The sequence below is a fragment of the Tamandua tetradactyla genome, chromosome 15 (genome assembly GCF_023851605.1).
Source record: "Tamandua tetradactyla isolate mTamTet1 chromosome 15, mTamTet1.pri, whole genome shotgun sequence".
NCBI lineage: Eukaryota > Metazoa > Chordata > Mammalia > Pilosa > Myrmecophagidae > Tamandua > Tamandua tetradactyla.
Window position 1 is genome coordinate 45,067,323 of NC_135341.1, and position 23,047 is coordinate 45,090,369.

General features: G+C 44.4%; 1 protein-coding gene across 8 annotated transcripts in view; it reads right to left on the reverse strand.

Moving 5' to 3' along the window:
- The window catches only part of TRAK1 (trafficking kinesin protein 1), a 125,884-nt gene that overhangs the window by 17,194 nt on the left and 85,643 nt on the right, over window positions 1–23,047 (reverse strand). For all 8 annotated transcript variants that reach the window (XM_077129704.1, XM_077129703.1, XM_077129701.1 and 5 more), the window contains 10 exons: window positions 17,153–17,269; window positions 14,579–14,679; window positions 13,592–13,700; window positions 11,719–11,797; window positions 10,519–10,649; window positions 9,800–9,874; window positions 9,009–9,146; window positions 5,115–5,191; window positions 3,654–3,890; window positions 2,402–2,718 (listed from right to left, as the gene is read on the reverse strand). In XM_077129704.1, coding sequence (XP_076985819.1) covers window positions 2,402–2,718; window positions 3,654–3,890; window positions 5,115–5,191; window positions 9,009–9,146; window positions 9,800–9,874; window positions 10,519–10,649; window positions 11,719–11,797; window positions 13,592–13,700; window positions 14,579–14,679; window positions 17,153–17,269 — 1,381 coding nt within the window. The remainder of the gene's footprint in view (window positions 1–2,401; window positions 2,719–3,653; window positions 3,891–5,114; window positions 5,192–9,008; window positions 9,147–9,799; window positions 9,875–10,518; window positions 10,650–11,718; window positions 11,798–13,591; window positions 13,701–14,578; window positions 14,680–17,152; window positions 17,270–23,047) is intronic.

The window sequence follows — 23,047 nt, forward strand, 5'->3', positions numbered from 1 at the left end:
ATGTGAACAGAAATGTTACCTGTCTCAGTTTTTCTAATGCAGATAACAAATGTTTCTTGTTTGAATGTTTTGTTTATTCTTTACCTTGATGGAGAGATAAGAGTGCCAGCATTCTCAAACACCTAATCCAGCTATTTTGGCTGACACCAGTAAGCAGATGGCAAGATTAATTAAACAGGTAAGAGAATCAGAGATGGAAAACACAGATTGGCTATCTGACCCTCACCCAGGGCCCTCACCCAGGTCCATTTCTCTGGGTCACTGGTGAGCACAGGAACCAACTTGGCTTCTTGGTGGGCCAATCGACAGGATGATGTAAGAACAGGGCCCCAGGACAGGGCTGGCCCAGGAGCCCATGCTGGACGGCAGCCCTTTAGACCTGAGCTGCTGAAACAGGGGCAAGCTTGGAAGCCTAACTTTTAATAAGCACCTATTAGGTGTCAGCCATGATAGAAATCACATTAATACATTTATTTCTCATCACAGGCTCATATGACAGATATAAGCCCTATTTTACAAATAAGGAACATAGGGTTCAAAAAGGCAAGGCAACTTAACCAATGCCACATGTAGAACAGGTACTGAACTTGGAGTCGAGCAGACTATGTCAGCATCCCAACTTTTCAAATTAAACACAGTAAAGCAAAAAACAATTGTGGACAGGAGAAAGAGAGGAAACAAGCATTTTGAGAAAGGTAAAAAGTCAGAGAACGATTAAATGGAGCCAAAGGGATCTATATCATGAGGATTCGTTATAGGCCACAGTGATAAGACATGACATTTTAATGGTAGTAATTTATCCTCCTGGGAACAACGTACTATAGATGAAATTCATCTTGCGAATCTAATGGAATTTCCTCTTATTCTGTTAACTTATAATAACACTGTTATCACAAGATTAAGAGATAAAAGTGAACTGGCAAAAAAGCATTTTCTGCAATGTGTTTGGAAAATGAATAAAAAAACACATTCTTAGATGATCTAATGAAACAGAGTCAAATACAGAGAGCAGACAAGATAGAGATGATAAATTCCAATCATCGTTGAGAAACAAAGGAAAAAAAGAAAAGAAAAGCAGAAAGTAAAATTGCAGAAATGGAAGATTTTATTGAAAGAAAAACAGACATAATTGAGATCGGAAAACAACCGCAAAGCTTACAACTGAATAAAGAAATTAAAAGTGAGCCATCCCTTTTCTGAAATCTAGCAAGGACCTAAATTATACAATTTTAAAAATCATGAAAACAGAATGATAACCCCATCCTCTCCCTTCCCCTGGAGAACATGGTACCCAGCAATGTCGTGGGGCTTTACACAAACACAACCTCGCTGTACAGCATGCATCCTCACAGTGGTGAAATCACTCCGGGGGGCGGGGGGAACTGGCCCTTTGGGGGAGAAACTAATTGTACTCTTTTTATGGATGAAGCACAGATATTCACATCGTACATGGACAGTATAATATCGGCAGTATTAAAATTTCATGGGGGAAGGCAATTAGGAAAACCTCTAAAAAGGCTCCTTAGAGGGGACAATAATGAAAAAAAAGTTGAAAAATACTGATGGTTCTGATGTAGCTTTGCAACAGAGATATAATATAGTTGTCTAAAAATACCTTCACATAAACACACATGGGTTTCGAAACTAAAGGATTAAGAAAATGAAAAACAAAGAGGTGTGGCTTTCCAGAGGATGGGGTAATGGTAGGAAAAGAGAAGACATTTTATACCGTCTAAAGCAGTGCTGAAAACAAATATATATTTGAATTCTTCCATGAATTTAGTTTTTTGGGGTGCCGCTGGAAAGGGTAGAAGATCGAAAACTCACTTGCCTCCAGAGACAGCCCCTTCCTGACCCGTAAACGGCAGAACACTGCATGTGAAGAGAGCCACACCCTCTTTATATACAAGAAGGTCAAACCAGAATATATGAGCGGACACACTGCTTTCACATGGTCTTTGAGAAAACGGCGTATAGCAATTGCTCTACCTTCCAACCTTGGCACCAAAATTTCTGAGAAGTCAAAGCATGAATTCTCTACACTTCTCAGTTGCTCAGGCATGACCTAATTAATTTCTGAGCATCTTAGCAGTGCCTCTGACTCTATAGAAGATTTTTATTCTTAAGGTTCTAAAAGCAAAAGAAAGAAATCTAGAAAACGGACACCAACATTCTTTCATTTTCTTGGGCTTAGTTTGGCTGAGGTTCGTCTTTGGGGTCTGAGAGACGGAAGCCTAGGGCAAGGGCTACCCTCAGAGGAATTCAAACCAGCAGCGCGGGTGGCTGTCTCGGAAGAAAAAGGAGTAGGCATTACAGAGGTTCCCCGCTTTTCGGTGGTGGATCAGGGACCACAGGGAGTCGCTGAGGAGGACAGAGAGAGGCCGGGGCCCCTTGTGATCACCTTCCAGTGGCTTCACAATCTGGAGTTTTTCAGGCAAGTAGGAGCGACTGCTGAAGGACATGCCGGAGAAGCCGGTGAGCTCGGAGAAGCGGGAGTGTGTGCCGAGGGACATGACGCTCTCTGTGGGCGTGAGGGAGCCGCTGAGCAGCTCGCCCTTCTCTGCCAGCTCCCGGAGCTTCCGTTCCTGCTCCTCCTCGAAGAACCTCCTCTCCGAGAGGTAATTCTCCCGCCGGAGCGACAGTCGCCTCAGCGCTGTCTCCAGGTCGTGGGAGCCAGGAGTGCCAGGAGTCCCCGGCTTCTTATTCCGGTCATCATTTCTGGAAGAAGGGAAAATGGGGGGTGAGGGGCACCAATAAGTACAATGGTGGAAATTTCCTGATGGCTGCAGGATTCTCTAAGGAAAGCAGGTGAAATTTAGGCCAAGATGGGAAAGCAGCAATGCCAGCCCAGAAAAACTACCTTCTTCTGTATGTAGAATTTTTGAGGTAGGGGAAAGCACTAAGCGGAATGAAAATGCAGACATACTAAACAAAATTCAGTCCCTATAACATCTCCTTTAGGAAACTTTGGGAAAAACCCTTCTGCAGGTTGCAATTCCTGGTTATCAAAAGAACAGTTGGTCCAAGGGACACTCATCTTCCTCTGGAATTAAAGGAGCTGAGGCCTCAACACACAGAACAGAAACAGAGGATCAGGGGTTCAAGGAGTTTCCCGTCTGTCTGTCTCGATCCGTCCAGAAGTACCTATTCTATTAACTCAGGAGAAAAGGGTGCACAAAGTAGACAATGAGGGAAGGGTAGCAGGTTTTGCAGGACCCTGGGATGAAGCTGAGGAAGCTCGCTGGGTACCCTGGCTCCCTATACCCCATTTCTGAAACAAACCAGATTCTGGTCATGAGACCAGAGCCTAAATCCTTCTCAGCCTTCCTAACCTCCAAGCTACAAAGGAGTTCACCAAACAGGAGTTCTCTTCTGCAGCACACCAGTGACAATTCACATAAAAGAAGCTCATAGCCCTCCTAGCCAGCATCTTACAAAAAAGCAGTCTTTTCTGGTGCCCCTCGCCATGCCTCTAAACTGCCTGAAATATCAAGAACAAGCATAAGCTCAAGTCGGTAAAACCAATGAGAGGACTGTGAGGTCTAGTTCAGATGATTCTTACCAACCTCCCACTTGAAATAACTGAACCTGCATCCAATCTGTGCTACATCCCCCTCCCCAAACAGGAAAGTAAGAACTCCTGGCTCTCGCACCCGGGATCAGAAGACTCCGTCTCCAGAATGAGGCTGTTGGTCTTGTTGTCGAGCACGACGTTGCTGACATCGCTCCCGTAGAAGCTGGACCTGGGGGTGCTGACACAGCTGGAGAAGAGGGAGTTCACGGCTGAGGACTGGTTGGAGCCAGGGATGTTCATGGGGGAAGGGGTCAGAGACCTCTGCTTGACCACTTGGTTGATGTTTCTCACAGTCTCAAAGACACGCTTCTGGTGACTAGAAAGAATGCACAACATCATCCATGAATAAGCACATGTAGGAAGGCCCTGGGAGTGAATCCCTCCAGAAATCATCAACAGAGGACCCAAACAGGCACCTGGCTCACATCAACCCCCCAAGCAATCTGCTAGCTGGTTCCTTCCACATGTATCTTAGTGGGGTAATTGTCTCCTTCACAGTGTGAAATTCAAGAGACACACTACCACTGAATTCAGGCTCTAACGTATGGTTGGGTCCTAACGGTGATACTAGCCAGAGTGATACTGCTTTTCATTTCCTTAAAGCTTGATTGACAAATAACAATACTTATATACTGCTCTGTGTCCCATTCTTTGATATGCACTAGAATGTAAGCTCCAGGAGGGCAGTGTTTGCTGTTTGGTCCATAGTAGGTGCTTTATAAAGATATTTACAGAATGAATGTCTGTTGATTATTCATATACATATATAAAAACAAGACTTAAAATTCATCATAAACATCTACAACAAGATAAGCACCAGAGTAGTCTATTTTAAGAAACTGCTATTTCCAAGGGGAGATCCAGACTTGATGCTAACTGGCTCTTTTGAGAGAAAGAGGTAGGCTCGTTTCTACAGTGGCTGCTTCTTTCAGGGATGTGGAAATGTATCGAGGCTCAGGAAAACTCACTTTCAGGATTCTGTTTAATTCTGTCTAGGGGATTTGGGTACAGAGAAAACATAATGAAACCGGGTCCACAGGTTCCTTATAAACTTCAAGGAAAGGAGTTTGGCCTCCAAAGGCCAAGCACAAGATGTGAAGTTAGGAAGAGATGGTAGAAACCAATATCCCTAGGTTTACCCAGAAAGGAAATGGAAGCCTTGCTCATACCCCTGAAAAGCTCTTGGAATGTCATACTACATTGCTCTTTTTCCTTTCCTGATATTAAAAAATAAAAAGTAATGCTTTTCAACTAAAAGGAAAGATAAAAATGAGTGGCTGTGTCAAGATGGAGCATGAGTTGAGAGAGAAAGAAAATGCATCTCTCTTCTTTACCAACTCTCTAGAACTTCAAAACCTATCATTAAAACCTAAGACAAGTTGGGGGATTTGTAGGCTGCAGTATTTCCCTTAATCCTAACTGGGGAGGACCACAGTTATCCACGTGGGTGTCCGAGGCCCAAACATTGCTAGCTTTTGATCACAAACAGGTCATAAATTAGTCTCTGAAAAGCTTAGAACTGAAAGCTGTCAGGCCGTACATGACATCTGGAGACTCAGGCTCTTCCAGCTGCAGCTCCTTGCGCATCGTCCCCTCGATCTCTGCTGCCAAGGAGTCCTGGTAAAAGCCAGAAGAAACAAACCAAGTGAGTGGTGATTCAAATTTTCTGTCTCAAAAACTGGTATGCAGCCAGGTTAGCCGAAACCAGAGGCATCCAAAGCCCAGGGATTTCCCACAGCACAAGGCTAACAGTATGCTCTGGGAATGGGCTGAATGGGCAATCCCTGGGGCAGGTTCTAAATGGCACCACGGGAAAAGCCCCTAGCTCAATGCAGCCAAGGTCTGAAAGCAAACCCTATGTTTCCTTGGACAAACAATGGAGTTGCAGCAGTGGCCACAACGAGGTGAGAACTTATTGGGGAGGGGAAAGAAAGCTGTTCAGAATGACACAGATGGGTAAATCTGCCACCCTGTCCACGGCCTACACAGAGCCTCAATAAGTTGTCCTTTTCCCAGTCCCCAAGGTCAGCCACCTCGCCCTCAAGTCACCCATGGTTCCAGCACAGAGGCAGTCAGCTCATAGGCTAGACTCCAACTCTCTAATGCTGCCTCCTGGGTAAGTGCTCCCAACCTTCAGAGGGCACACTGGTTCTGCACTGGAGACACAGTTTCCATATTCTCCACCAGATTCACCTCTGGGCCTCTGCTCTCAAGCTCCACAGGCTTCACAAAGGATACTCCTCTCCCCACCAATGACCCACAGCCCACCCACCTGGTCATGACCTGCTCACCTACCCCATTTCCACTTTTCCTACCCAAGAAGACACCAAACATAATCAGTCTTTGCCAGTTTTCTGAACATTTCACTTCCTGCTCTCTCTAGCCAGGTCACGACCTTTGGGGGTCAGGCAAGGGTGGGCACCAAGTTCTACTTACTTCCACGATGGGCCTGTCAGTGCCAGGCTCTGAGCCGAGACTCAACAAAACAGGCTGCCTGAGGACTGTATCCCCTCCCTGTACGACCCTGAGACCTCACCGTAGGAGGTAGAGCCTAAAACAGACAATCCTGCACGTTAATGCAGGTACATGTCCAAAGGCCCAGGTGTGTGCAGGGAAGTACCCGCTGCAGCATCAGAGGACGACACCCGGGTCTCCCACATGGAAGGCAAACATACTACCACTGAATCACCTATACTGAATTTTAATTAATTTAAATTTAATAGCCACATGTGGCTGGTGGCTATCCTAAGAGGTAACACCTCCACCTCCATATGGTATCCACCTCCACGGCCCACAGAACTCCAGAGACACTCTAGTCTGGAAGCTGGGATCAAGTGGCATAACTCTACGAAGCCAGCAGGGAGCTTGGTCAAATAAAGGTCAGCACAGTCTTTTTAATTCCTATTCATAAATATACAGTTTTACTAATTGTAACCTATGGATTGCCATTAAACGGTATTCCCTAGGTAAGGCTGGCAATTTAAAAGCCAGCTTATTTATCATAATATTGTCATGTACTATATATTTTATATTGAGTTCTGCATTATCAAAACAGGGAAGAGGAGGTCTTCATACAACTCAAGAGAAATCAAATATCAAATAGCAATTACAAAACCACACAGGGATAAAATTGCAAGCAGAGATCTGTGACTTTTTCTGAGCCATCTCCGCCTCTTTGTGAAGCCCAGGAACACCTTCTCAGAATATAATTAAATGAATATAATTTAAAAATTAGGATTGTAAAGAGAGGCAGTTATACTAGATGAGTTTCCAGAATATTAATGACATTTATGATATAGGAATATATACATGTTTCTGGCTTCAAGTCTGCTCATCGCTGTAATTCAGAAGTAGAGATCAGCATCTGCAACTACTGTAATATGCTTTAAAGTGCCTGCTCTTTCTAGTGGGGACACAGTCACAGTGGCACATATCATTACCATGGATTGTTGCCTACATTCATCATGGAAAGTAATACTGAATTTCAGCTAGACGTTAAGGAAGATAAAGATATAATTTTCCCTCAAAATTCACAGATCCCCGAACTCTGTAGAACCCAGTGCCCAAAAGCAAAAGAACTGGGAACATATTTGAACAAACACTGCTACTCACTGATTTATTCAGTAGTCAGAATGGCTGGGAGCAAAACACGCAGATCTGGTGTTTTGCTCCAGAAACACAGGCGTCGTACAATCTTTAGATTACTTTAAATACTTTTACTGCATAATGCACTTTAAAAATAATCTTCTTCAAAAATTGGGCCAGGCCAACAGCTACAGAAAAAGGCAAAGAAAAGCTTTACCTCAGCAAATATCATAGCTGAGAATTTCTCCAGGAGAAACAGAAATGCAGATCTCAAGTGCAACTTTTCTTAGGTAATGGTTTAGTTTTAAAAGGCAGCTTTTGTCCTTGACAGCAGTGAGTGAAGAGGAGTGAATACGAGGCGCACAGGAATCTAGATGGCCCCAGGAGACCACTCCCTCAAGATGAGAACCCAGGAAGGAAGGAAAGCAAAGCAAGGGACATTCAATTCTGTGAGCAGAATGTAGCTGGCTCCAGATCAGGGAATTTGGGGCATAGGATATTCTTTGTTACTTTTATGGGGATTTCAGGTGTCACTGAATCATAAATCCGTACCTTGGAAACCTGACTACATTATTATACATTATGTATCTTTTCAGTTTCCCTTAGATTTCAATCAAGTTTCTTTAAAAAAAAATAATAATAATAATAAAGAGTTCTAGTTTTGATGTGCAAAAGCAAAGGAGAAAAAGAAATTACGATTTTAGGAAAATTAAAGCAGCAAGAAGTAGGGGGACACTGTCTACCTTGTACTGTCAGGAACGGGGACAGCAATGGGAGGTCAGAGAAAAAGTCCTAAGAAAAGGCCAAACTCAGAGGGAGCTGAGTTTCACAAACATTTATACAACCATCTTCTCCTCTCTCACTTAGGAGAGCTCTCTCGAAAGCTCTTCTCTCCTCAGACAGAATTTGATATTTCATCAAAAGATGGAAATAGAATCTTAATGTAAGGGAGTCCTCAGGAGCTCATTCTTCAGTCTGTTCATTTGCTCATCTGCCTATCTGTCCATCCGTCTGTCAGTCTGTCCTCCATCCATCCAAATATAACTTCTACTAAATGTCTATAATATACAAAGTATCATGCCTAGTTACAGGGTATTAAAGAGGGGGAGAAAAGAAATTTACTAATTTTCCTTCCAGGGGGCTTTTGTCTGATAGAAGATAAAATAAGTGGAAAGTTCAGTGAAGCAGTACAGGAAAATGGTCAGCTGAGGGGCCTACCCCTGTGCTGCCCAACTCTTCACTGGGAGATGTTAACTTCCTGGGAAATCCCCTTCTCAACCATGTCCCCTCAAAGCCCAAACATGAAGCAAATCAGGCCAGGGCAGAAGAAATAAAACACTGGGGGAATAATATGAGAAAAACAAAAATAGCACCCACAGTACAGACAGATATTTTTTTCAGGTCACAGATTCTGATGCCACCAGGAGAATGAATGATTAATACAAAGAACCAGCAGCACTCTACGGGCAATTTAAAAACTCTGAAATGCACCCGTGAGGCCACAAAAACGGGTATTCTAATAAGATCAGAAAAAATAATAATGTGAAAGTAGAAGTAACAGCTTTCAAAGACCTGGGAGTTTCAAGTTTCTACTAAATTACGCTTTTAAAGACAGAGTCAGAGGGATGTTAATTCGTCTCATATAGTTAAGAAGCTACCAGCTGGGCTCACATGCCCCTGACCCGGATTCGAATCCAAGCTGCAGAGTGAGAAGCTGACTTTATAAGGCCAGCGGTTGATGCCAGGCCCCACCCTCCTGCCGAGCAGAGACTTCGCTGCGATCTGGGGGTGGGGGGAGAGGGGTCTCAGGAAGACAGCACAGAAGTGGGGAGGCCGTCGCCCAGCTCACCATGGGGAACAGGCCCAGAGAGTGGTAGCGCCGGGACGTGGTGCTGGGCACGGTTTTGTTCCGGAGGTTCTTCAGCTCCTCCTGCGCCTCATGAAGCATCTCCATGCACTCCGCATACTTGTCTTCCAGCTCGCGCAGCTAGGGGAGACCAGGAAGGACACGTTGGCCGGGATCCTGCAAGCACCCAGGCGATCACCCACCAGCTCACCCCATGAGCTGGGGCAGCCCCAGCAATCCATCACAGACCCCCACACCTGCGGGCCTGAGGCCATAATAACGAAATAAAAGTGGGTGACTGAGATAAAAACTTAGTAAGAGAGAAAAACCACATTATTATGAGACCATATGAGGAGCCTCGTTTCAAGCCAGGGGATGGAAAGGGGCTCCTTACACGTGGTCTGTTATGTTCTGCACAGCTTCAATTACTGAATGTTTATGGGGTGCCCGAGCACGCCCGACTTTGGGCTGGGGTGGAACCTGGCCTTCGAGGGACTCACAACCAAGGAGGGTGTCAGTGGGCATAGAACCTAAGTGCAACTGGGAATTAACTCACGGGTTAAAAATCCAACTTAACAGAAAAACCTTGAGCCATGGTGGCTTAGCATGCAGAGTTCTCACCTGCCATGCCAGAGACCCGGGTTCAATTCCGGGTGCTCGCCCATGTTAAAAATAAATAAATAAATAATAAAATAAAACCCCTGCCCAGTGGTTAAGAGGAACATGACCTTTGAGGAGGCCAACCAAAATGCACTGGAATGAAACCCTGAGGAAAGGAGGGGGGCCACACTCACCTCGGCCGTGAGCTGCCGCTGGGCATCCTTGGCAGCCCCCAGGTGTTGGACGAGCTCTTCATTCTCCACCGTGCACTAAAATGTGCCAAAGATAAATTATCTTCTCTTTCAAGATTCTTAAAGTCGAACCTTTCCCCCTTATGTATGATCTTACCACATTTCCACATTAAGGTTTTTATCTCATATTAAAGTAAGATTTCATTTTCTATATAATTTTGAAGGCAAAGCTTTTACCTATTATGAAGATACTATTCCCCAGTCTTCCGCTCCGCCCTCCAAAGAAACAGCTGCTCTCTGGACACATTTCATTTCAAGCTTATAGTAAAGGCCTAATACGGGAAACTGTTTTTTGTTGTTGTTGCTTCATCTTAAGTCTAAAGGGCTACTGTTTTAATGCAGAATGGCTACCGTGTAAGACAGAATACTTCACCAGATGATCCATACATTATATTCCCAAACACCAGCTCTACAGCCCCTTTTCTCAATAACCTCTACTAATTTTCAGATTATCGTTATGAAACATGGTGATAAATATGGACCCTCACCAATTTGGGGCATCATGTTTTGTACTATTGAATCCATTAGGCTTTTTCTTCAAAGGGTAGCACAAACCTCTAAAATATGAAACTAAAGGGCACTGTTTTGTGGCTAAATGTCCCTTCCCAAGCCCCAGGACAAGCACTGTCATATCAGCCAGAGAAATACAACAGAAATCTTACAGCTTTTGCCTTCTTTTGCAAATCAACTATTTGTGACAGCAAGTGTGTGATCTCCTCCTGCTGGCGAGCGGCATCTTCAGTCTTCTTGGCCAATTCCTCTGAGATACTGGCAATCTGGACGTTGGCATCCCCTTTGCCCAAGCAATGAAAATGATGAGTTGGCATCCCCTTTGCCCAAGCAATGAAAATGATGAGACTAAGTCAGAAAACCACATGTGCAGACTCAGAGAGAATGGTTTCTTTGTGGTTTGCATGACAAAGCCCATCTTTATGACAAGGTGGGGGTGAAAGTGGTGGAGAGCACACAGAGAAGGAACTTATGGTGCCCATTTTGCTATGCTACAAAGCCATGTGGCTTCTTCAGCACTCAATCTGCCATCAGAAGGCGTGTGGTCCCCCAGCTGTCACTTCCAGGCCTGGTGTGGGGGCCTGACCCCACTGACCAAGGCTGCCTCTCCAGAGCAAATCAGTAAGGCTCCGGAAGGTGCCACACCTAACAAAGATGCGTCCCGTTAAATCCCCACATTTCTACATGGACAGATCCCACATTTCACACACAGACATATCTGACATCGGCAGGAACTTCTGTTGCACCCTGTTCCAGAAAGGAGCCACTGTCTGCACACAACATAATCCTCTAGGGCATTTTCAACCCATATTCAGAGATATAACTGATTTTATTAGATTTGAGCATGAGATGTGTTTCATTTACTTAAGATTTTGCTGAAATTCTGTTTGTCCTTTTGGCTTAACCTATACTTGTAAACTTATAATGGAGAGGGTGGGGAGGAAGTTCACATTTGCAAAGCTGAAAAGTCTAGAATCAACTTTTACAAATCAAATTACTAGAAAGCAGTTTTTCTGCATCTTTTGTGCACGTTGCCATAACTGGGCAAAATTTAGGTATTAAATAATTCCAATATTCCAGCAGAAAAGCAAAACTAAATTCAATACCCATCTCAGAGGGCAATGCAGACAATCTATAACGGATAGCCTAGTACTTAATTTCACAATTCAGGGCAGATGGTTCCACGTAAGAATAGGAGAGGCCTCTAGTGTTAAGAAAAATAGGACTGAGCCATAGGCTGGCAGGGAGATTGGGTTCATCCAGGTAATGTAAACGTGTCTGACTGCAATGATGGCAGAAGCAAGAAAGGAATAAGTGGGAGTAGGGGTGGGGAGCGAAGGCCAGTGACGTACTCAGCTCCTTCACGCAGTCGTTGACCAGCTGCTGTTCCTTCTCTTCATAGGTGATGGTCTCTGTCTTCAGCTGGCAGGCCTGTGAACAAGGCTTGGGTCAGAGGCCCCCATTCACACCTGGACTGTTGGGGCAGGCAAAGCCTGGCGCATGCGTCAAGGGCTTGGGAAGACGCCCTTCAGCATCCCCCCTACCTGTCACCCACTGCACCCTCAAACGTGGAAGGTCAATCTGAATTTTTGGTTAGTGGATGGAACTTGGATTCTGGAATCTGAACAGCTGAAAAACTGTGTACCACTAAAAACTGTGTACCACTAGAGGGTGCCACATAAAACAACGTGCACGAAAGCCAAACTAACTGCACTGTTAAAACTGTCATTGACATTGATAATCATCTTCTATCTGCCTGTTCTGGCTCACAGACAAGGCCTCCTTTGTGATTCTAGCAGTGCCCACCCACCAAAGGCATTCTAAGCATAACCACAACAAGCATGACTGACATTTATTATGTACATATCACGTGCCAGGTTCTTACCTGGAGCTAAGTCTGTCGTATTCAGCTTAATAAGAACAAGGTACAATTGTAAAGCACGACAATTCAGATTCAAGAGCTATCTCTGGGCTCCAGATTGCTTGCTTGGGGCACATAAGGTGGTAAGAAAAGAGTTTAAGGCCCACAGAAGATGTTCTGTGTGAGAGAAGGTATCCAGCAGCCGGGATCAGATTCCTCAGCTCGCTTCAGCTGAAGATTCTGAGAAAGGATGAACTGCTGTGTGCCCAGAACTGGAATGTTTACCTGTGGCAGGCGGGCATGCTGGGCTCTAAGTCATCTTGGTTCAGCCACTGACTGACACAGAAAACTCAGCAAACCTCCTGGTTGCTCTGGGTTTATGTTTCTTATCATTAAACGAAGGACTGGAAAGATGAGGTCTAAGGGAATCTGACCCTGTCCTTACACAGTATAAAGGGTCTTGTTGAGCACATCCAGAAGTGAGGCTCTGTCCAGAGGGTAGGCTCAAGGTAACACGCTCTGCCCTACTGGAGGGGGCTTCTGGAGCCCTGGGTTGGCTCACGTGGGCACGTGGCCCAAACATGCCTGAAATCCAAACAGCAAGGGCCTGATAAACGCAGCGTACCACACATCCACCCATCATATATAAACTCACTGATAAGCAGGATGAATAGTACTAAACGCACACATTCAGAGGCAGTGGGTGAAGAAAAAACAAACGTGCAAATCCTGGCTTTGTCACCTACTAACTAGCAGGGCCTTAGGAAACTGAAACAATCATCAGCCTGGGTCCCAGCTTTCTCACCATAAATGAGAACCAAAGTGACTAGCTTTCAGCTTTGTTGTGAAGATTAAAAAAAGAAAACAAAACACTATAAGCCATGCGTCTGGCAGAAAGCCTAGCTGAGATGAAATACCAAAAGCATAGGCTCCCAAGTTGTCTCAGCTCAATCTTTTTTTAATTATTTAAGAAACATGTCTCCAAGGTGTCAGTTACATGTCCTTAGAACCTCTGATGTGACTTGCAGTAACATGAAAATGAGGCTTTCTCTTTGGTGCTCAGTCAGAGCTGGAGACCAGCACAGAGGACCTCACTTTGGGAGCTTCTGCCTGGACTCGGCAGGAGGAGCAGTTTACAGCTCTGCCCTGGCTGCACCCTATGTAATTTCACTGGGTTCGTCTCACCCAGCCCTGAATGGAGCAGCACCCAGCACATAAATGAGAGGTGTCTGCTGGGCACCAGGCACAGCTGTAAACTAAGGTTCACCTTGGAAAATGGCACTGCAGCCACAGCTGCTCCTGCCTGATAAGGTAAATGGAGCCACCGCCCTCCCAGAGAGACACAAGAAGGGAGTGCACTGCACCTCTGATCGAAGTACGACATTCTCCTCTTCGAGGTCCTTCAGTTTCTTTTGAAGAGAATCCAAATGAAAGTAATTCTGGACTGAGGAGGACGACTCATTCCTCTTCAACCTGGAGGAGGAAGGACAATTGAAATCTAGGGAGACATTTCCTCCCACCACCTGGCTAGCCATGTGGGAGGCAAAAAGAAGGGCCCACTCCAAGGAAAGTTCAAGAAACTCGCAGGTGTGACAATGACGAGACAGCTTCCTCACCTCCAGGAAAACAACACCTACCACTGCACAGCCTCACCACCACTTTGGACCCAAACTATCCCACAGTTTGCAGTGGTTATATCATCTCAGAATTCAGGGGAATCAATTGTATTTGAAGCCTACACCATTCCAGGATGCCTGGGAGCTTGATATTTTATAATGTGCTTCCATGTGCCAAGAACTGTTTTAAGTACTTTACATGCATTAATTCAATGTTCAAAACCCTATAATGAAGGAAAGTACTATTATTGTTCCCATTTTAAGAATGAAGAAACAAGAAAAGACAGGTTGAGTAACCGGCCAAGGGCATACAGCTAGTAAGCTGCAGAGCCTCATGAGACTCAGGTGACTCTCAGAGAAGCCCCCATTCCTTCTGTCCCAAGGACCCACCCTTGGCGCATCAGTCTGGCTGCAGAACCGTACATTTCCTCCAGCAGCAGAGCCTGTCCTGTTATCCTGAAAGATGCCCAATCAAACACTGTGAGATCCACACTTTCAAACCTAACCTGACAAATAAGATGACCCAGGACAAGGAAAACTAAACACCTGCCCTTCCATTTCCCACTAAAATAGTAAAATCGATCAGTGAGTACTCAGAGAAGCTTGGTCTGGAGAAAGCTGAAAGAGGCTGGCCTGCATTGCTGGTGAAGGTGACCTTGCTTCAGTGATACCAAGGACATCCACAATATCCAGCCAGTGCCTGGCTTCTAGAGACGTGGCCTCCTGGTGACTTACGGGGTTGAGCAAACAGACTCGGGCTCGCTCTCCTCTGCGGCGCTGGTATAGAACTGAAGCAGCTCGTCCTTCATGGACAGCTCATGTCGGAGCTGAGACACCTGAACAGACAGAGTAGCAGATCCATTGTTTGCTTCTTACCTGGTGACAGCATCTCCAATTATGCTCAAATACTTACTGCTTAATGACAAATTTGTTTAAATCCTTCCAATAAAAGTGAAGACATTTAACTGATTTTCTGCTATTCAAAGAAAATAAAGTGTTGACTTTGAAACCATTTAAGGAGAAAAAAACACTTTTGACAGAAATCCCCTCTGCCCACATTGATAATTTTTATTTCAGTAAGGGGAGAGGTGAGAAGGGACTAAAGGCTCTAGAATGATGGCTGCAGGGATTAGACAGCTATGGGCTTTAGAAATAGCTAGATGACCAGGCTGGGAAATGGCCGGTGAAAACGTCATGTTACCAAATGAAGGAAGAGGACACTCACTTCTGCCAAAACCAAATCCTACCTCTCAGCAGGATCTTGGCAATGCCAGCTCTGGGTGGGCAAATACAACCAGCTCACCACCCCATGGTCTGACACTTGGAAAACCTGGTAGCTCCACCCTCTACTGATGAACCCTCATGGGACTCCCAGCCAAGTATGGGCTGACCCTGTTCTGTACTCAATGATCACTAGATAGGAATTCCAGATAGAGGATGAAAAGAGGCAAGTATCAGGAACTGGTCAAAAGGATCACTGCTAGGATGGTACTGTAAATCACACTGATTTATACTTCAGTTTGAAAATAAACTTAAGCTGTACACTTTTTCAGTTGCCCTGTCACTTTTTGGTACTGATTAATATGGGATCAGTCTAGTAAGGGAGAATTTCAATTTCTATTTTGATTCTGTGTTTCTCACTTAATTTGGGGTCTATGGTTTATTCCAACTTTCCTACACAACACAATGCCTTACAACTTCCACGGAAGTGTAAATTTTATGTGCATAAAGGATTTAGATTCAATACCTAGACAAATAATTTAATGATATGTCAAGGGAGAAAACAGTATAGATTTCAATTCAAAGCTTTTCCAAGGAAAACAGGGCATTTCTACTCCCAACGGGTAGAATATTTTTTGTGGGGGCAAGGAAGCCCCAAGCAAGGGCAATAATATGGAAAAGCAGCATCAGAAGGCTGACAGATGATGAGTGACCACTTGCTGGTTTGCAGGAGGCATGTGTCTCTGTTAAGAAAGGGTGGCAAAGCAAGCCAGGCAGACCTGGCATGCTTTAATGTCAGGTGCCCAAGGAGAAGAAGATTCAGGTTATAAAGCTGAGTTTATAATGCTGAAAGCAGGAATCAACATTATTTCTCCTAGAATGCAACAGCATTCTACCTCATTACTTTTTTCCTTCCCCACTCACGTGTTTATTGATGTGCTGGGTCAATAACTGCACATGCATGTGCCCCTGCCAGTGACAGGTAAACGGGCAAGCTCTGCCACTCCTGGGCTGCCCTGTCCAAGCACAAGGTCAAGGCTCCAAAACAAGGAATCAGGAAAGTCATGGGCCAAACAACAACAGCAACATGGGCTGGGGACAGGCTCTTGGTGTCCACAGGGTAAGGCCCAGTCCCAGTGAGAGCCAAGGAGCCCATGACGTGGCTCACTGCCACCTGCAAACAGGAGGGAGTCCCGCCTCATCATTTTTTAAAGCAAGCCCAGGAGTAACACTTTTCTTACATGGTGACAACTGTGTTTCATCCCATTAAAACTACTGTTAAACCCAGACAACAACGTATGAGGAATAGCTTTAACAAGGAAAGAATTTTGATACATCTTAGGGACACAAGTAAGGTCATCCCCTCCTATAAGAAAGCTTTTCTTGGAAAATAAGGGAGAAGAAATGAGATGTGATGAAAGCCCCTTCAGTTAAAATTCGCTGTTAAAAGGACACAGGATAGTAAAGGCGTTACAAATCATGCCCCGTTTACCAATGAAGTCTTGTCAGCCAATATTTGCATGATGAAAATAATAGGGTTTCTATCATGAAAACAAAGAGGCTAGTTTTTGTCTTATAAATGCAAAATTATATCCAAATGATGAATATGCCACTGCAGCATGAGCCTGTCTCCTAGCAGGGCTCCTTGTCCAGCCTGCCCTTCCCCACCCGACCCTGACTCACAAACCCCTTCTCATTGTTAAAGTGTCCTGCCTGCACTCTGGTCAAGTGCTGAGTGTCTTTATCAGCCGGCACAATTAGATTGTGGCTGGCCCAGCAGACCCAGGCCTGCATGTGCCTGGTCATTATGAGCCTTCTAAGTGAGTACTGTTCCCCACCTGTGCAATCCAATCCCCGCCACCTGAAGGGGAGGAAGGAGGTATATTAAGCAGAAGGAAATGCAGGAAGGCAGCTTTCAATCCAGAATGGCCCCCAGAAAACAAGCAGCTCTGGACTCAGGACTCAAACATTCCCTCGGATAGGGCTGATGACCCACTGGGACCCCATCAAATCTAATTCTTCAACTATGCCCACGGGTCCCAAGCCCACCACAGGGCTCCCCAGGAGTCTATGCCACCAGTTCCTTACCTCCTCCCTGATGTGTTCCACCTGCTCCTCCAGCAGCTCATTCCTCTCTGTTAGCGTTTTGTTCTTCTTCAACAACGACTGGCCAATCCGAGCAGCCAATTCTAAATCCCGTTCTTTCTATGAAAAGCAAGAGGGCGAGTAGGAATTAACACACACACACAAATGTGTTTCGTGAAGGAGTCAAGCAGCACCCAATGTCAAATGTGGAAAATAAAACAAGGACATTTAGAAATAAAGGAATCAATAATTCATTATCCATGTCAGCATCTGATACCCGTTAAAAGAGGGTAAGCCCAGCCCACACGATGTGGAAGAGCTGTACAGGCCTCAAACAATGAAAGGGAAGCCTTACAATCCAATGAAAACAAACATTTGTTCCTATTGGGAAAATAAGTTTCCAAAAACATTTCTTTGCAACAGCTTTTGGAATCTGGGTAACCATTTTTAATGTGTGTCTCTACCTGAGGCCTGGGCCAGTGTACTGCCAGAGCCCAGCACACCGAGACACTCAGGAACTATTTATTGAACGAAGGAATTCTGAAATACTCTAACAATAAGCCAAGAGCTGACATGGAGATGTAGCCTATTCAGCACTTGAAAGTAAAAGTACTGGGTGTCCTTATTTTGCCTCGAATGAAAAAAAAAGAAAGAATGTTTAAAATTACTCTGAAATGTATGTTATTTTTACTTATGGGAGGCTACTAAGGCTTTTTTTTTTATTTTTCCAAAATGAAGAGACAGTGCACAAAATTGCCACATTTCAGCAACAAAATGTTAAGAGACTTTTAGCTGACATCATGCAGGGCAGAACAGCTCACAGAGGAAGAGCCTTAGCAGCTTATGAAGGGACAGGTGCCTTTGCAGGAGGAAAGGAGCTTCCCCATAGCAGACCGAGGCACTCACCGGGCACCCAAGGCAGGCGTCGATCCTGCTGGGGAGCCTGACTGCCACTCTGGTTAGGTTCAATTTGTTCACTCTTAGGTGTGGGGTGGCAAGGGGAGAATTCTGCAGAACTCAATTATTAGAAGTCGATGTTAATTATTTCATTCATCTGGAGTAAAAAGCAGAAGCTGGAGAGGAGTCCTAGGCTGTGAGCCACACCAGTCATTAATCACCTCTGCGGCCCTGGGCAAACAGCTTCAGCTTACCAAGGATGAGGGATACTCCAGGTGAGTTTTTTTCAAACTGCAGATTCTAACCCATTAGAGGTGGAGCAATCATCTTAGTAATGGCAATGGACATGCTGTTTTAAATAAAATACAACAGCACAGATTTGAAAACCCCAAAATGCATCTAGATAATAAGGGTTTAATAAGTATTGTTTCATGTTTTAATTCTTGTTTGTCATTCGCTTCCATACTCACTTAAGTGAGTGCTGGGTCATGATCTGAGATGTGTTTCTTATAGTGGGTCATGGCCATAAAGTTAAACAGCTCCAGGTGAATCATCCTACTCTATAACTGTGAGAGTCTGGGGTTCTGTTTGAACATCTGTTAAAAGGAGTAGGGTGGAGGGGTAGGCTAGCTGAAATACCTTTGAAAAAAAAGTTCTAGCTTTATGATTCATTGAGTTGTAAGCTAAAAAGAATAAAAGCAGCTTTCATTTCTATCTCACAATTTGTGTTTCTCCATCATGCTCTCACTGCCATTAACACAGCCCATGTGGAGAGGGGCCTCCCTGGAGCCCTGGGAACAAAGGGGATGATGCAGTGACTCTGTAAAGCAAACCAGAATGCTCATCTATATTTACCCACAATGGCGATAGCATCTACTGAGATGGGTCCTTATCTCATTGACCCTTTATCACTTCTCACACTCAACAGTTAAGATTATTTGGTCCTGGAGAAAAGTGATCCAAAGGAACTGCGTGAGGGAATGGGCATATCTGCCTCTCCAGGGGCCCAACTCAAAATTAGCATCTAGACCAAGGGGTTTCAGTTGGTCAACACTCAGGTAAAACTTCAGTATCAATGTTCATTTCTCTGTGTTCTCCATAAATCTAACTCAAGTGTCTGAAATGTCTCTACTAGAACAAGTTCTCAGATGGACTCCCCAGCAGTGCTTTATGCTCATGGGCTCATTGCCTCACTGTCTGTTCTGCTCCACAGTGTAACTAAGCATTTGCTATCCCACATTCAAGTTGCTAAGTTCCAAAAGGCACAGCCGTTTTGAATGTCATACATAGCCACATGACATATGCATGTTTCACTGCAAACAAATCAAGCAAAAATTATAATAATGTATACCCAGTTGGGCAGGGCACTGCTAGGACTCCTGGAGGATGCTAAAAGCTTCCCTTTCCCAAGAAGAAAGGGAAGCAGGCAGGGGAAGAAAAGCAAGTGGAACAGTGAGCTCAAAGCCATGAAGCCCTTCGCTCTTACCCATTAACATTTCAAACCCCAGACCCAGAGTCAGTCTCCTTGCCTCTTCTGACCTACTGAGGACAGAATGAGTTCTCATGTGGTCTACACCAAGCATTTAACCAAAAATCAAGTCTTTATAGAAATTATAAAGAAAGCAGTCTACTGGAAGAAAGCAAGAAGGTTTAATAGAAGCATTTATGGATGAAATGAAAACTTTAAACAAAAGAGTTATAGTAGTGTCTCTGATTTTTCTCTCTAATGTTTCTCTAAGGCAAGAGCTGGTTGAATTTCTTTTTGAGAATTACAAGGAGGAAAAAATGTTCCCATTTCTTACAATCAGCCAACATATGACAAATGTTTACTTCTAAGAACAGAAAACAACTAGGAAATGACAACTGGGATAAACTACAGTGAGACTAAGAGACTACAAATAAATAATTTAGGCCTTTGGAAATTTTATGAAAAGAAATAGTTCTTTTATTCCCTGGGAAATGTGGCAAAGTGGAGTTCGTTCTAACTGCTCACTTTCTTCTCGGCTATGCCTTGCTTAAAAGAGGCTAACCTGAGTCTCAGCCAGATTTTACCAATGAAGGTTTGCACTGATTGACACACCCATTAGAGAGTGAGAGAAGAGCCTGCCTCCCACACTTAGCAGCTGATGCATCTCATTCACCAATTTCAGGACAAAAAGCATGATTAAGGGGTCAGGGAGATAACCTTCTCAGTAACCAAGGAGGAAGTAAGTTTTGCCCAAAGGTAAATAATTGAACAGAGTAAGCCAGCAGAAGCCACAGAATTCTCTTGCCTTTAGAACCAGAAGCAAACTTTCCCCACTGGTAAAGGACTGTGTTTTGGAATCCTGTGCAAATTTTTCATGTGCAGCAGGCATGCAAACCAAAGTAAATGAGCAGAGGAAGCACAGCCAAGGCCAACGAAAAGCGGGGTACACAAGTTGTCACGTGACTGGCGTGGCCACAATCTGGGGTAGACTCTACCCAGCCCAGTTCCTAAGAAAGGCAGGAAAACCTGAAAGTGATTCTTATCGGGATAAGGAGAAGAATGGTATTCTATATAAAACACAGTACACACACTGGCCACTCCTCTGAGGAGCTTCTAAAAATATAATCAGGTTCAACCGAAAAGCCACCTGAAGAAACTGCCCCAACAATATTCTTTCCAGCAATTAAAATTCTTTAAAAAGACAAGTACATGTTTTTTATTTAAAGACACATATTTAGGAAATCAATTGGGGGGAAGTGCATTATCGATAACAGGTATTTGTACAAAAGGTTCATGACCTCTGTCTCTCTGGAAGCAGACCTCACACATCCAAGTGGAAAACCAACTTGCTCCGCTGGGGCACACCCAGCACTGCCAGCTTAAAACCTACTAGATCCAAGAACTACAGGCAGTGGACACTCAAAAACCAATATCCCAAGGGAAACATTACCAGGTTTGTGTTTTTAAAGTAGAAATGTCCCTCTGACAATCAACTAACCATACTGGCAAAGACTGAACAGAGCAGTAAACACTATAACCAAATGCATCAGAGCTCCCTAGTGAAGGGGCAGGATTGGGAAGATTCCAGGCAGTCCTGGACAAGTCTTCTGTCCTCTCAAACTCGGGTTCTTTCACTGGAAAATGAGGGAAAATAGTGGTATATGCTCCTGAGAGCTACTCTGAGAATTAACAAGATAGCGTGTGTACAACACTTAGCCGCCAGTCAACTTTTACCCTTAATAAGCATAACAGTACAAGCAGACATTTATTGAAGACCTATTATTACCAAGGTTAAAAGGGTGCGGAAAAACATCCAATGAGATCTCCACCTTGGAAATGTTTCTATGATATCTACCTGGACATAACACAAATGGAACTGTAGGACAGACAACTCCTGCACTCAGGGGTCTGTGGGGACAGAGACTACTTGGGGCCATGGGGTTTAGGGGCGATTTCAAAGGGCAGCCCCAGTGAGGTCTGCAGCACGAGACAAAGATGCCAGAAATGGACAGAGGTGACCAGGTGGTGCAAAGGGTCAGGAGTGGGGAGCAGGAGGCAGCCCCCAGAAAGGAGTCAGAGGAGGACTCAGAGCATGAACAAGTGTGTGGCTGTGAATGCCACGCCAAGTGTTCTGAGCATCAGGGCCTGGACGGTGAGCTCCTTGATGAGGGCTTTGGGATGGGGCTGCTGTAAGGAAGATGAGCTCAGAGAGAACATAAAATCTCACTGTGGAGGTGGCAGGAGCTTGAGTGGTGGCACTGGAGCTAAAATAAAGGTTCAGATGTAGGTTACTTCTCATTAAAACTTGATGACTAACTGGATATGGGTGAAAAGCAGATGCTGGAAACAGCCTGTGTGCAAGATCTGAAGTGGTGGCACTGCTGGTGGAAATAGGTAGTCAGGAAAGGGTTGACCATATTTTTAAAGGCTGGTGGTGCTGACCAAGCTAGTTAACACACGGATCACACCAGTCACCATTGCCCTGTGCCCTGAACTGCCTCCTGCCCAGCAGCCCTGTCCCACAGACACACCCTAACATCACCATTTGGGACTGAGGGAACAGTGACTGCCACATACGCAGGTGGTTAAGCCAGTCCCAGGTCCTGCCCCTATTCAACTCAACTGGCTCTATACCCCATTCTCCAGAGAATGTGGGGTGGGGAGGGCAAGTCAGCCTTTAGGAACTCAGAGGGAATTCGAAGGGTCTAGCCCTTACAGCAGGGACGAGAATGCAGCATGTGCAGAAGGGAAAAACTCAGGAAGAGAGAGAGAGAGATGAAAAATGGGGTGAAAAGATACCCCCTAAAAAACCCTGGGTACCATCATTCCTGCCCAGTTCCTGCCCATTTCAATCTTTTCCTACCACTGGATGAAAATGGTAGCTGATTTCTGTGCCTCCCACATCATTCTACTAATTTCCTGGGGGAGGTGTGGTGAAGAGTCATGACTCAAGTCATTCTAGACTCCAGAGCAGAAACAAGGATCTAGAAGTTAGCATCTGTCTACCTAAGGCCTACCTGGCTGGGGGGTGGGGAGTGGTGTTTAAAGATGGGCACTTATTCAAAAAATAATTACTAAGAAGCTGTCTTGTTCTAACCTATTCTAGGCATAGGATGGGGATACACATATTATACTCATCTGTTTCTAGAGGCCTTTATAGTACCTTAATTCTCAACTGCCAGCAGAAGGCTGAGAAGAAACTGAGAAACCCATAGTGTCTCAAATATCAGCAGTTCATCTAAGCAACTAAATGTTTCTTTATTTGGTTACTACCATGCTAATACTGTGTAATAATATTTACTAACCTAGTATAAGTAAAAACTTAAAATACATTAGGAAGGCATGGATAATTATATATTTTTCTGACAATTTGCATACATTTAAAATGTACTATTAGTATATATTTGAAGTTTTGTGATTTCTTAAAATTTTAAATTGGATGTTCTAGCAAATATTTAAATGCACCATTTTTTTAGTTTATGATTTTTAATTAATTTTTAAATTAAAAAAATGACAATAAAACACAAACATTC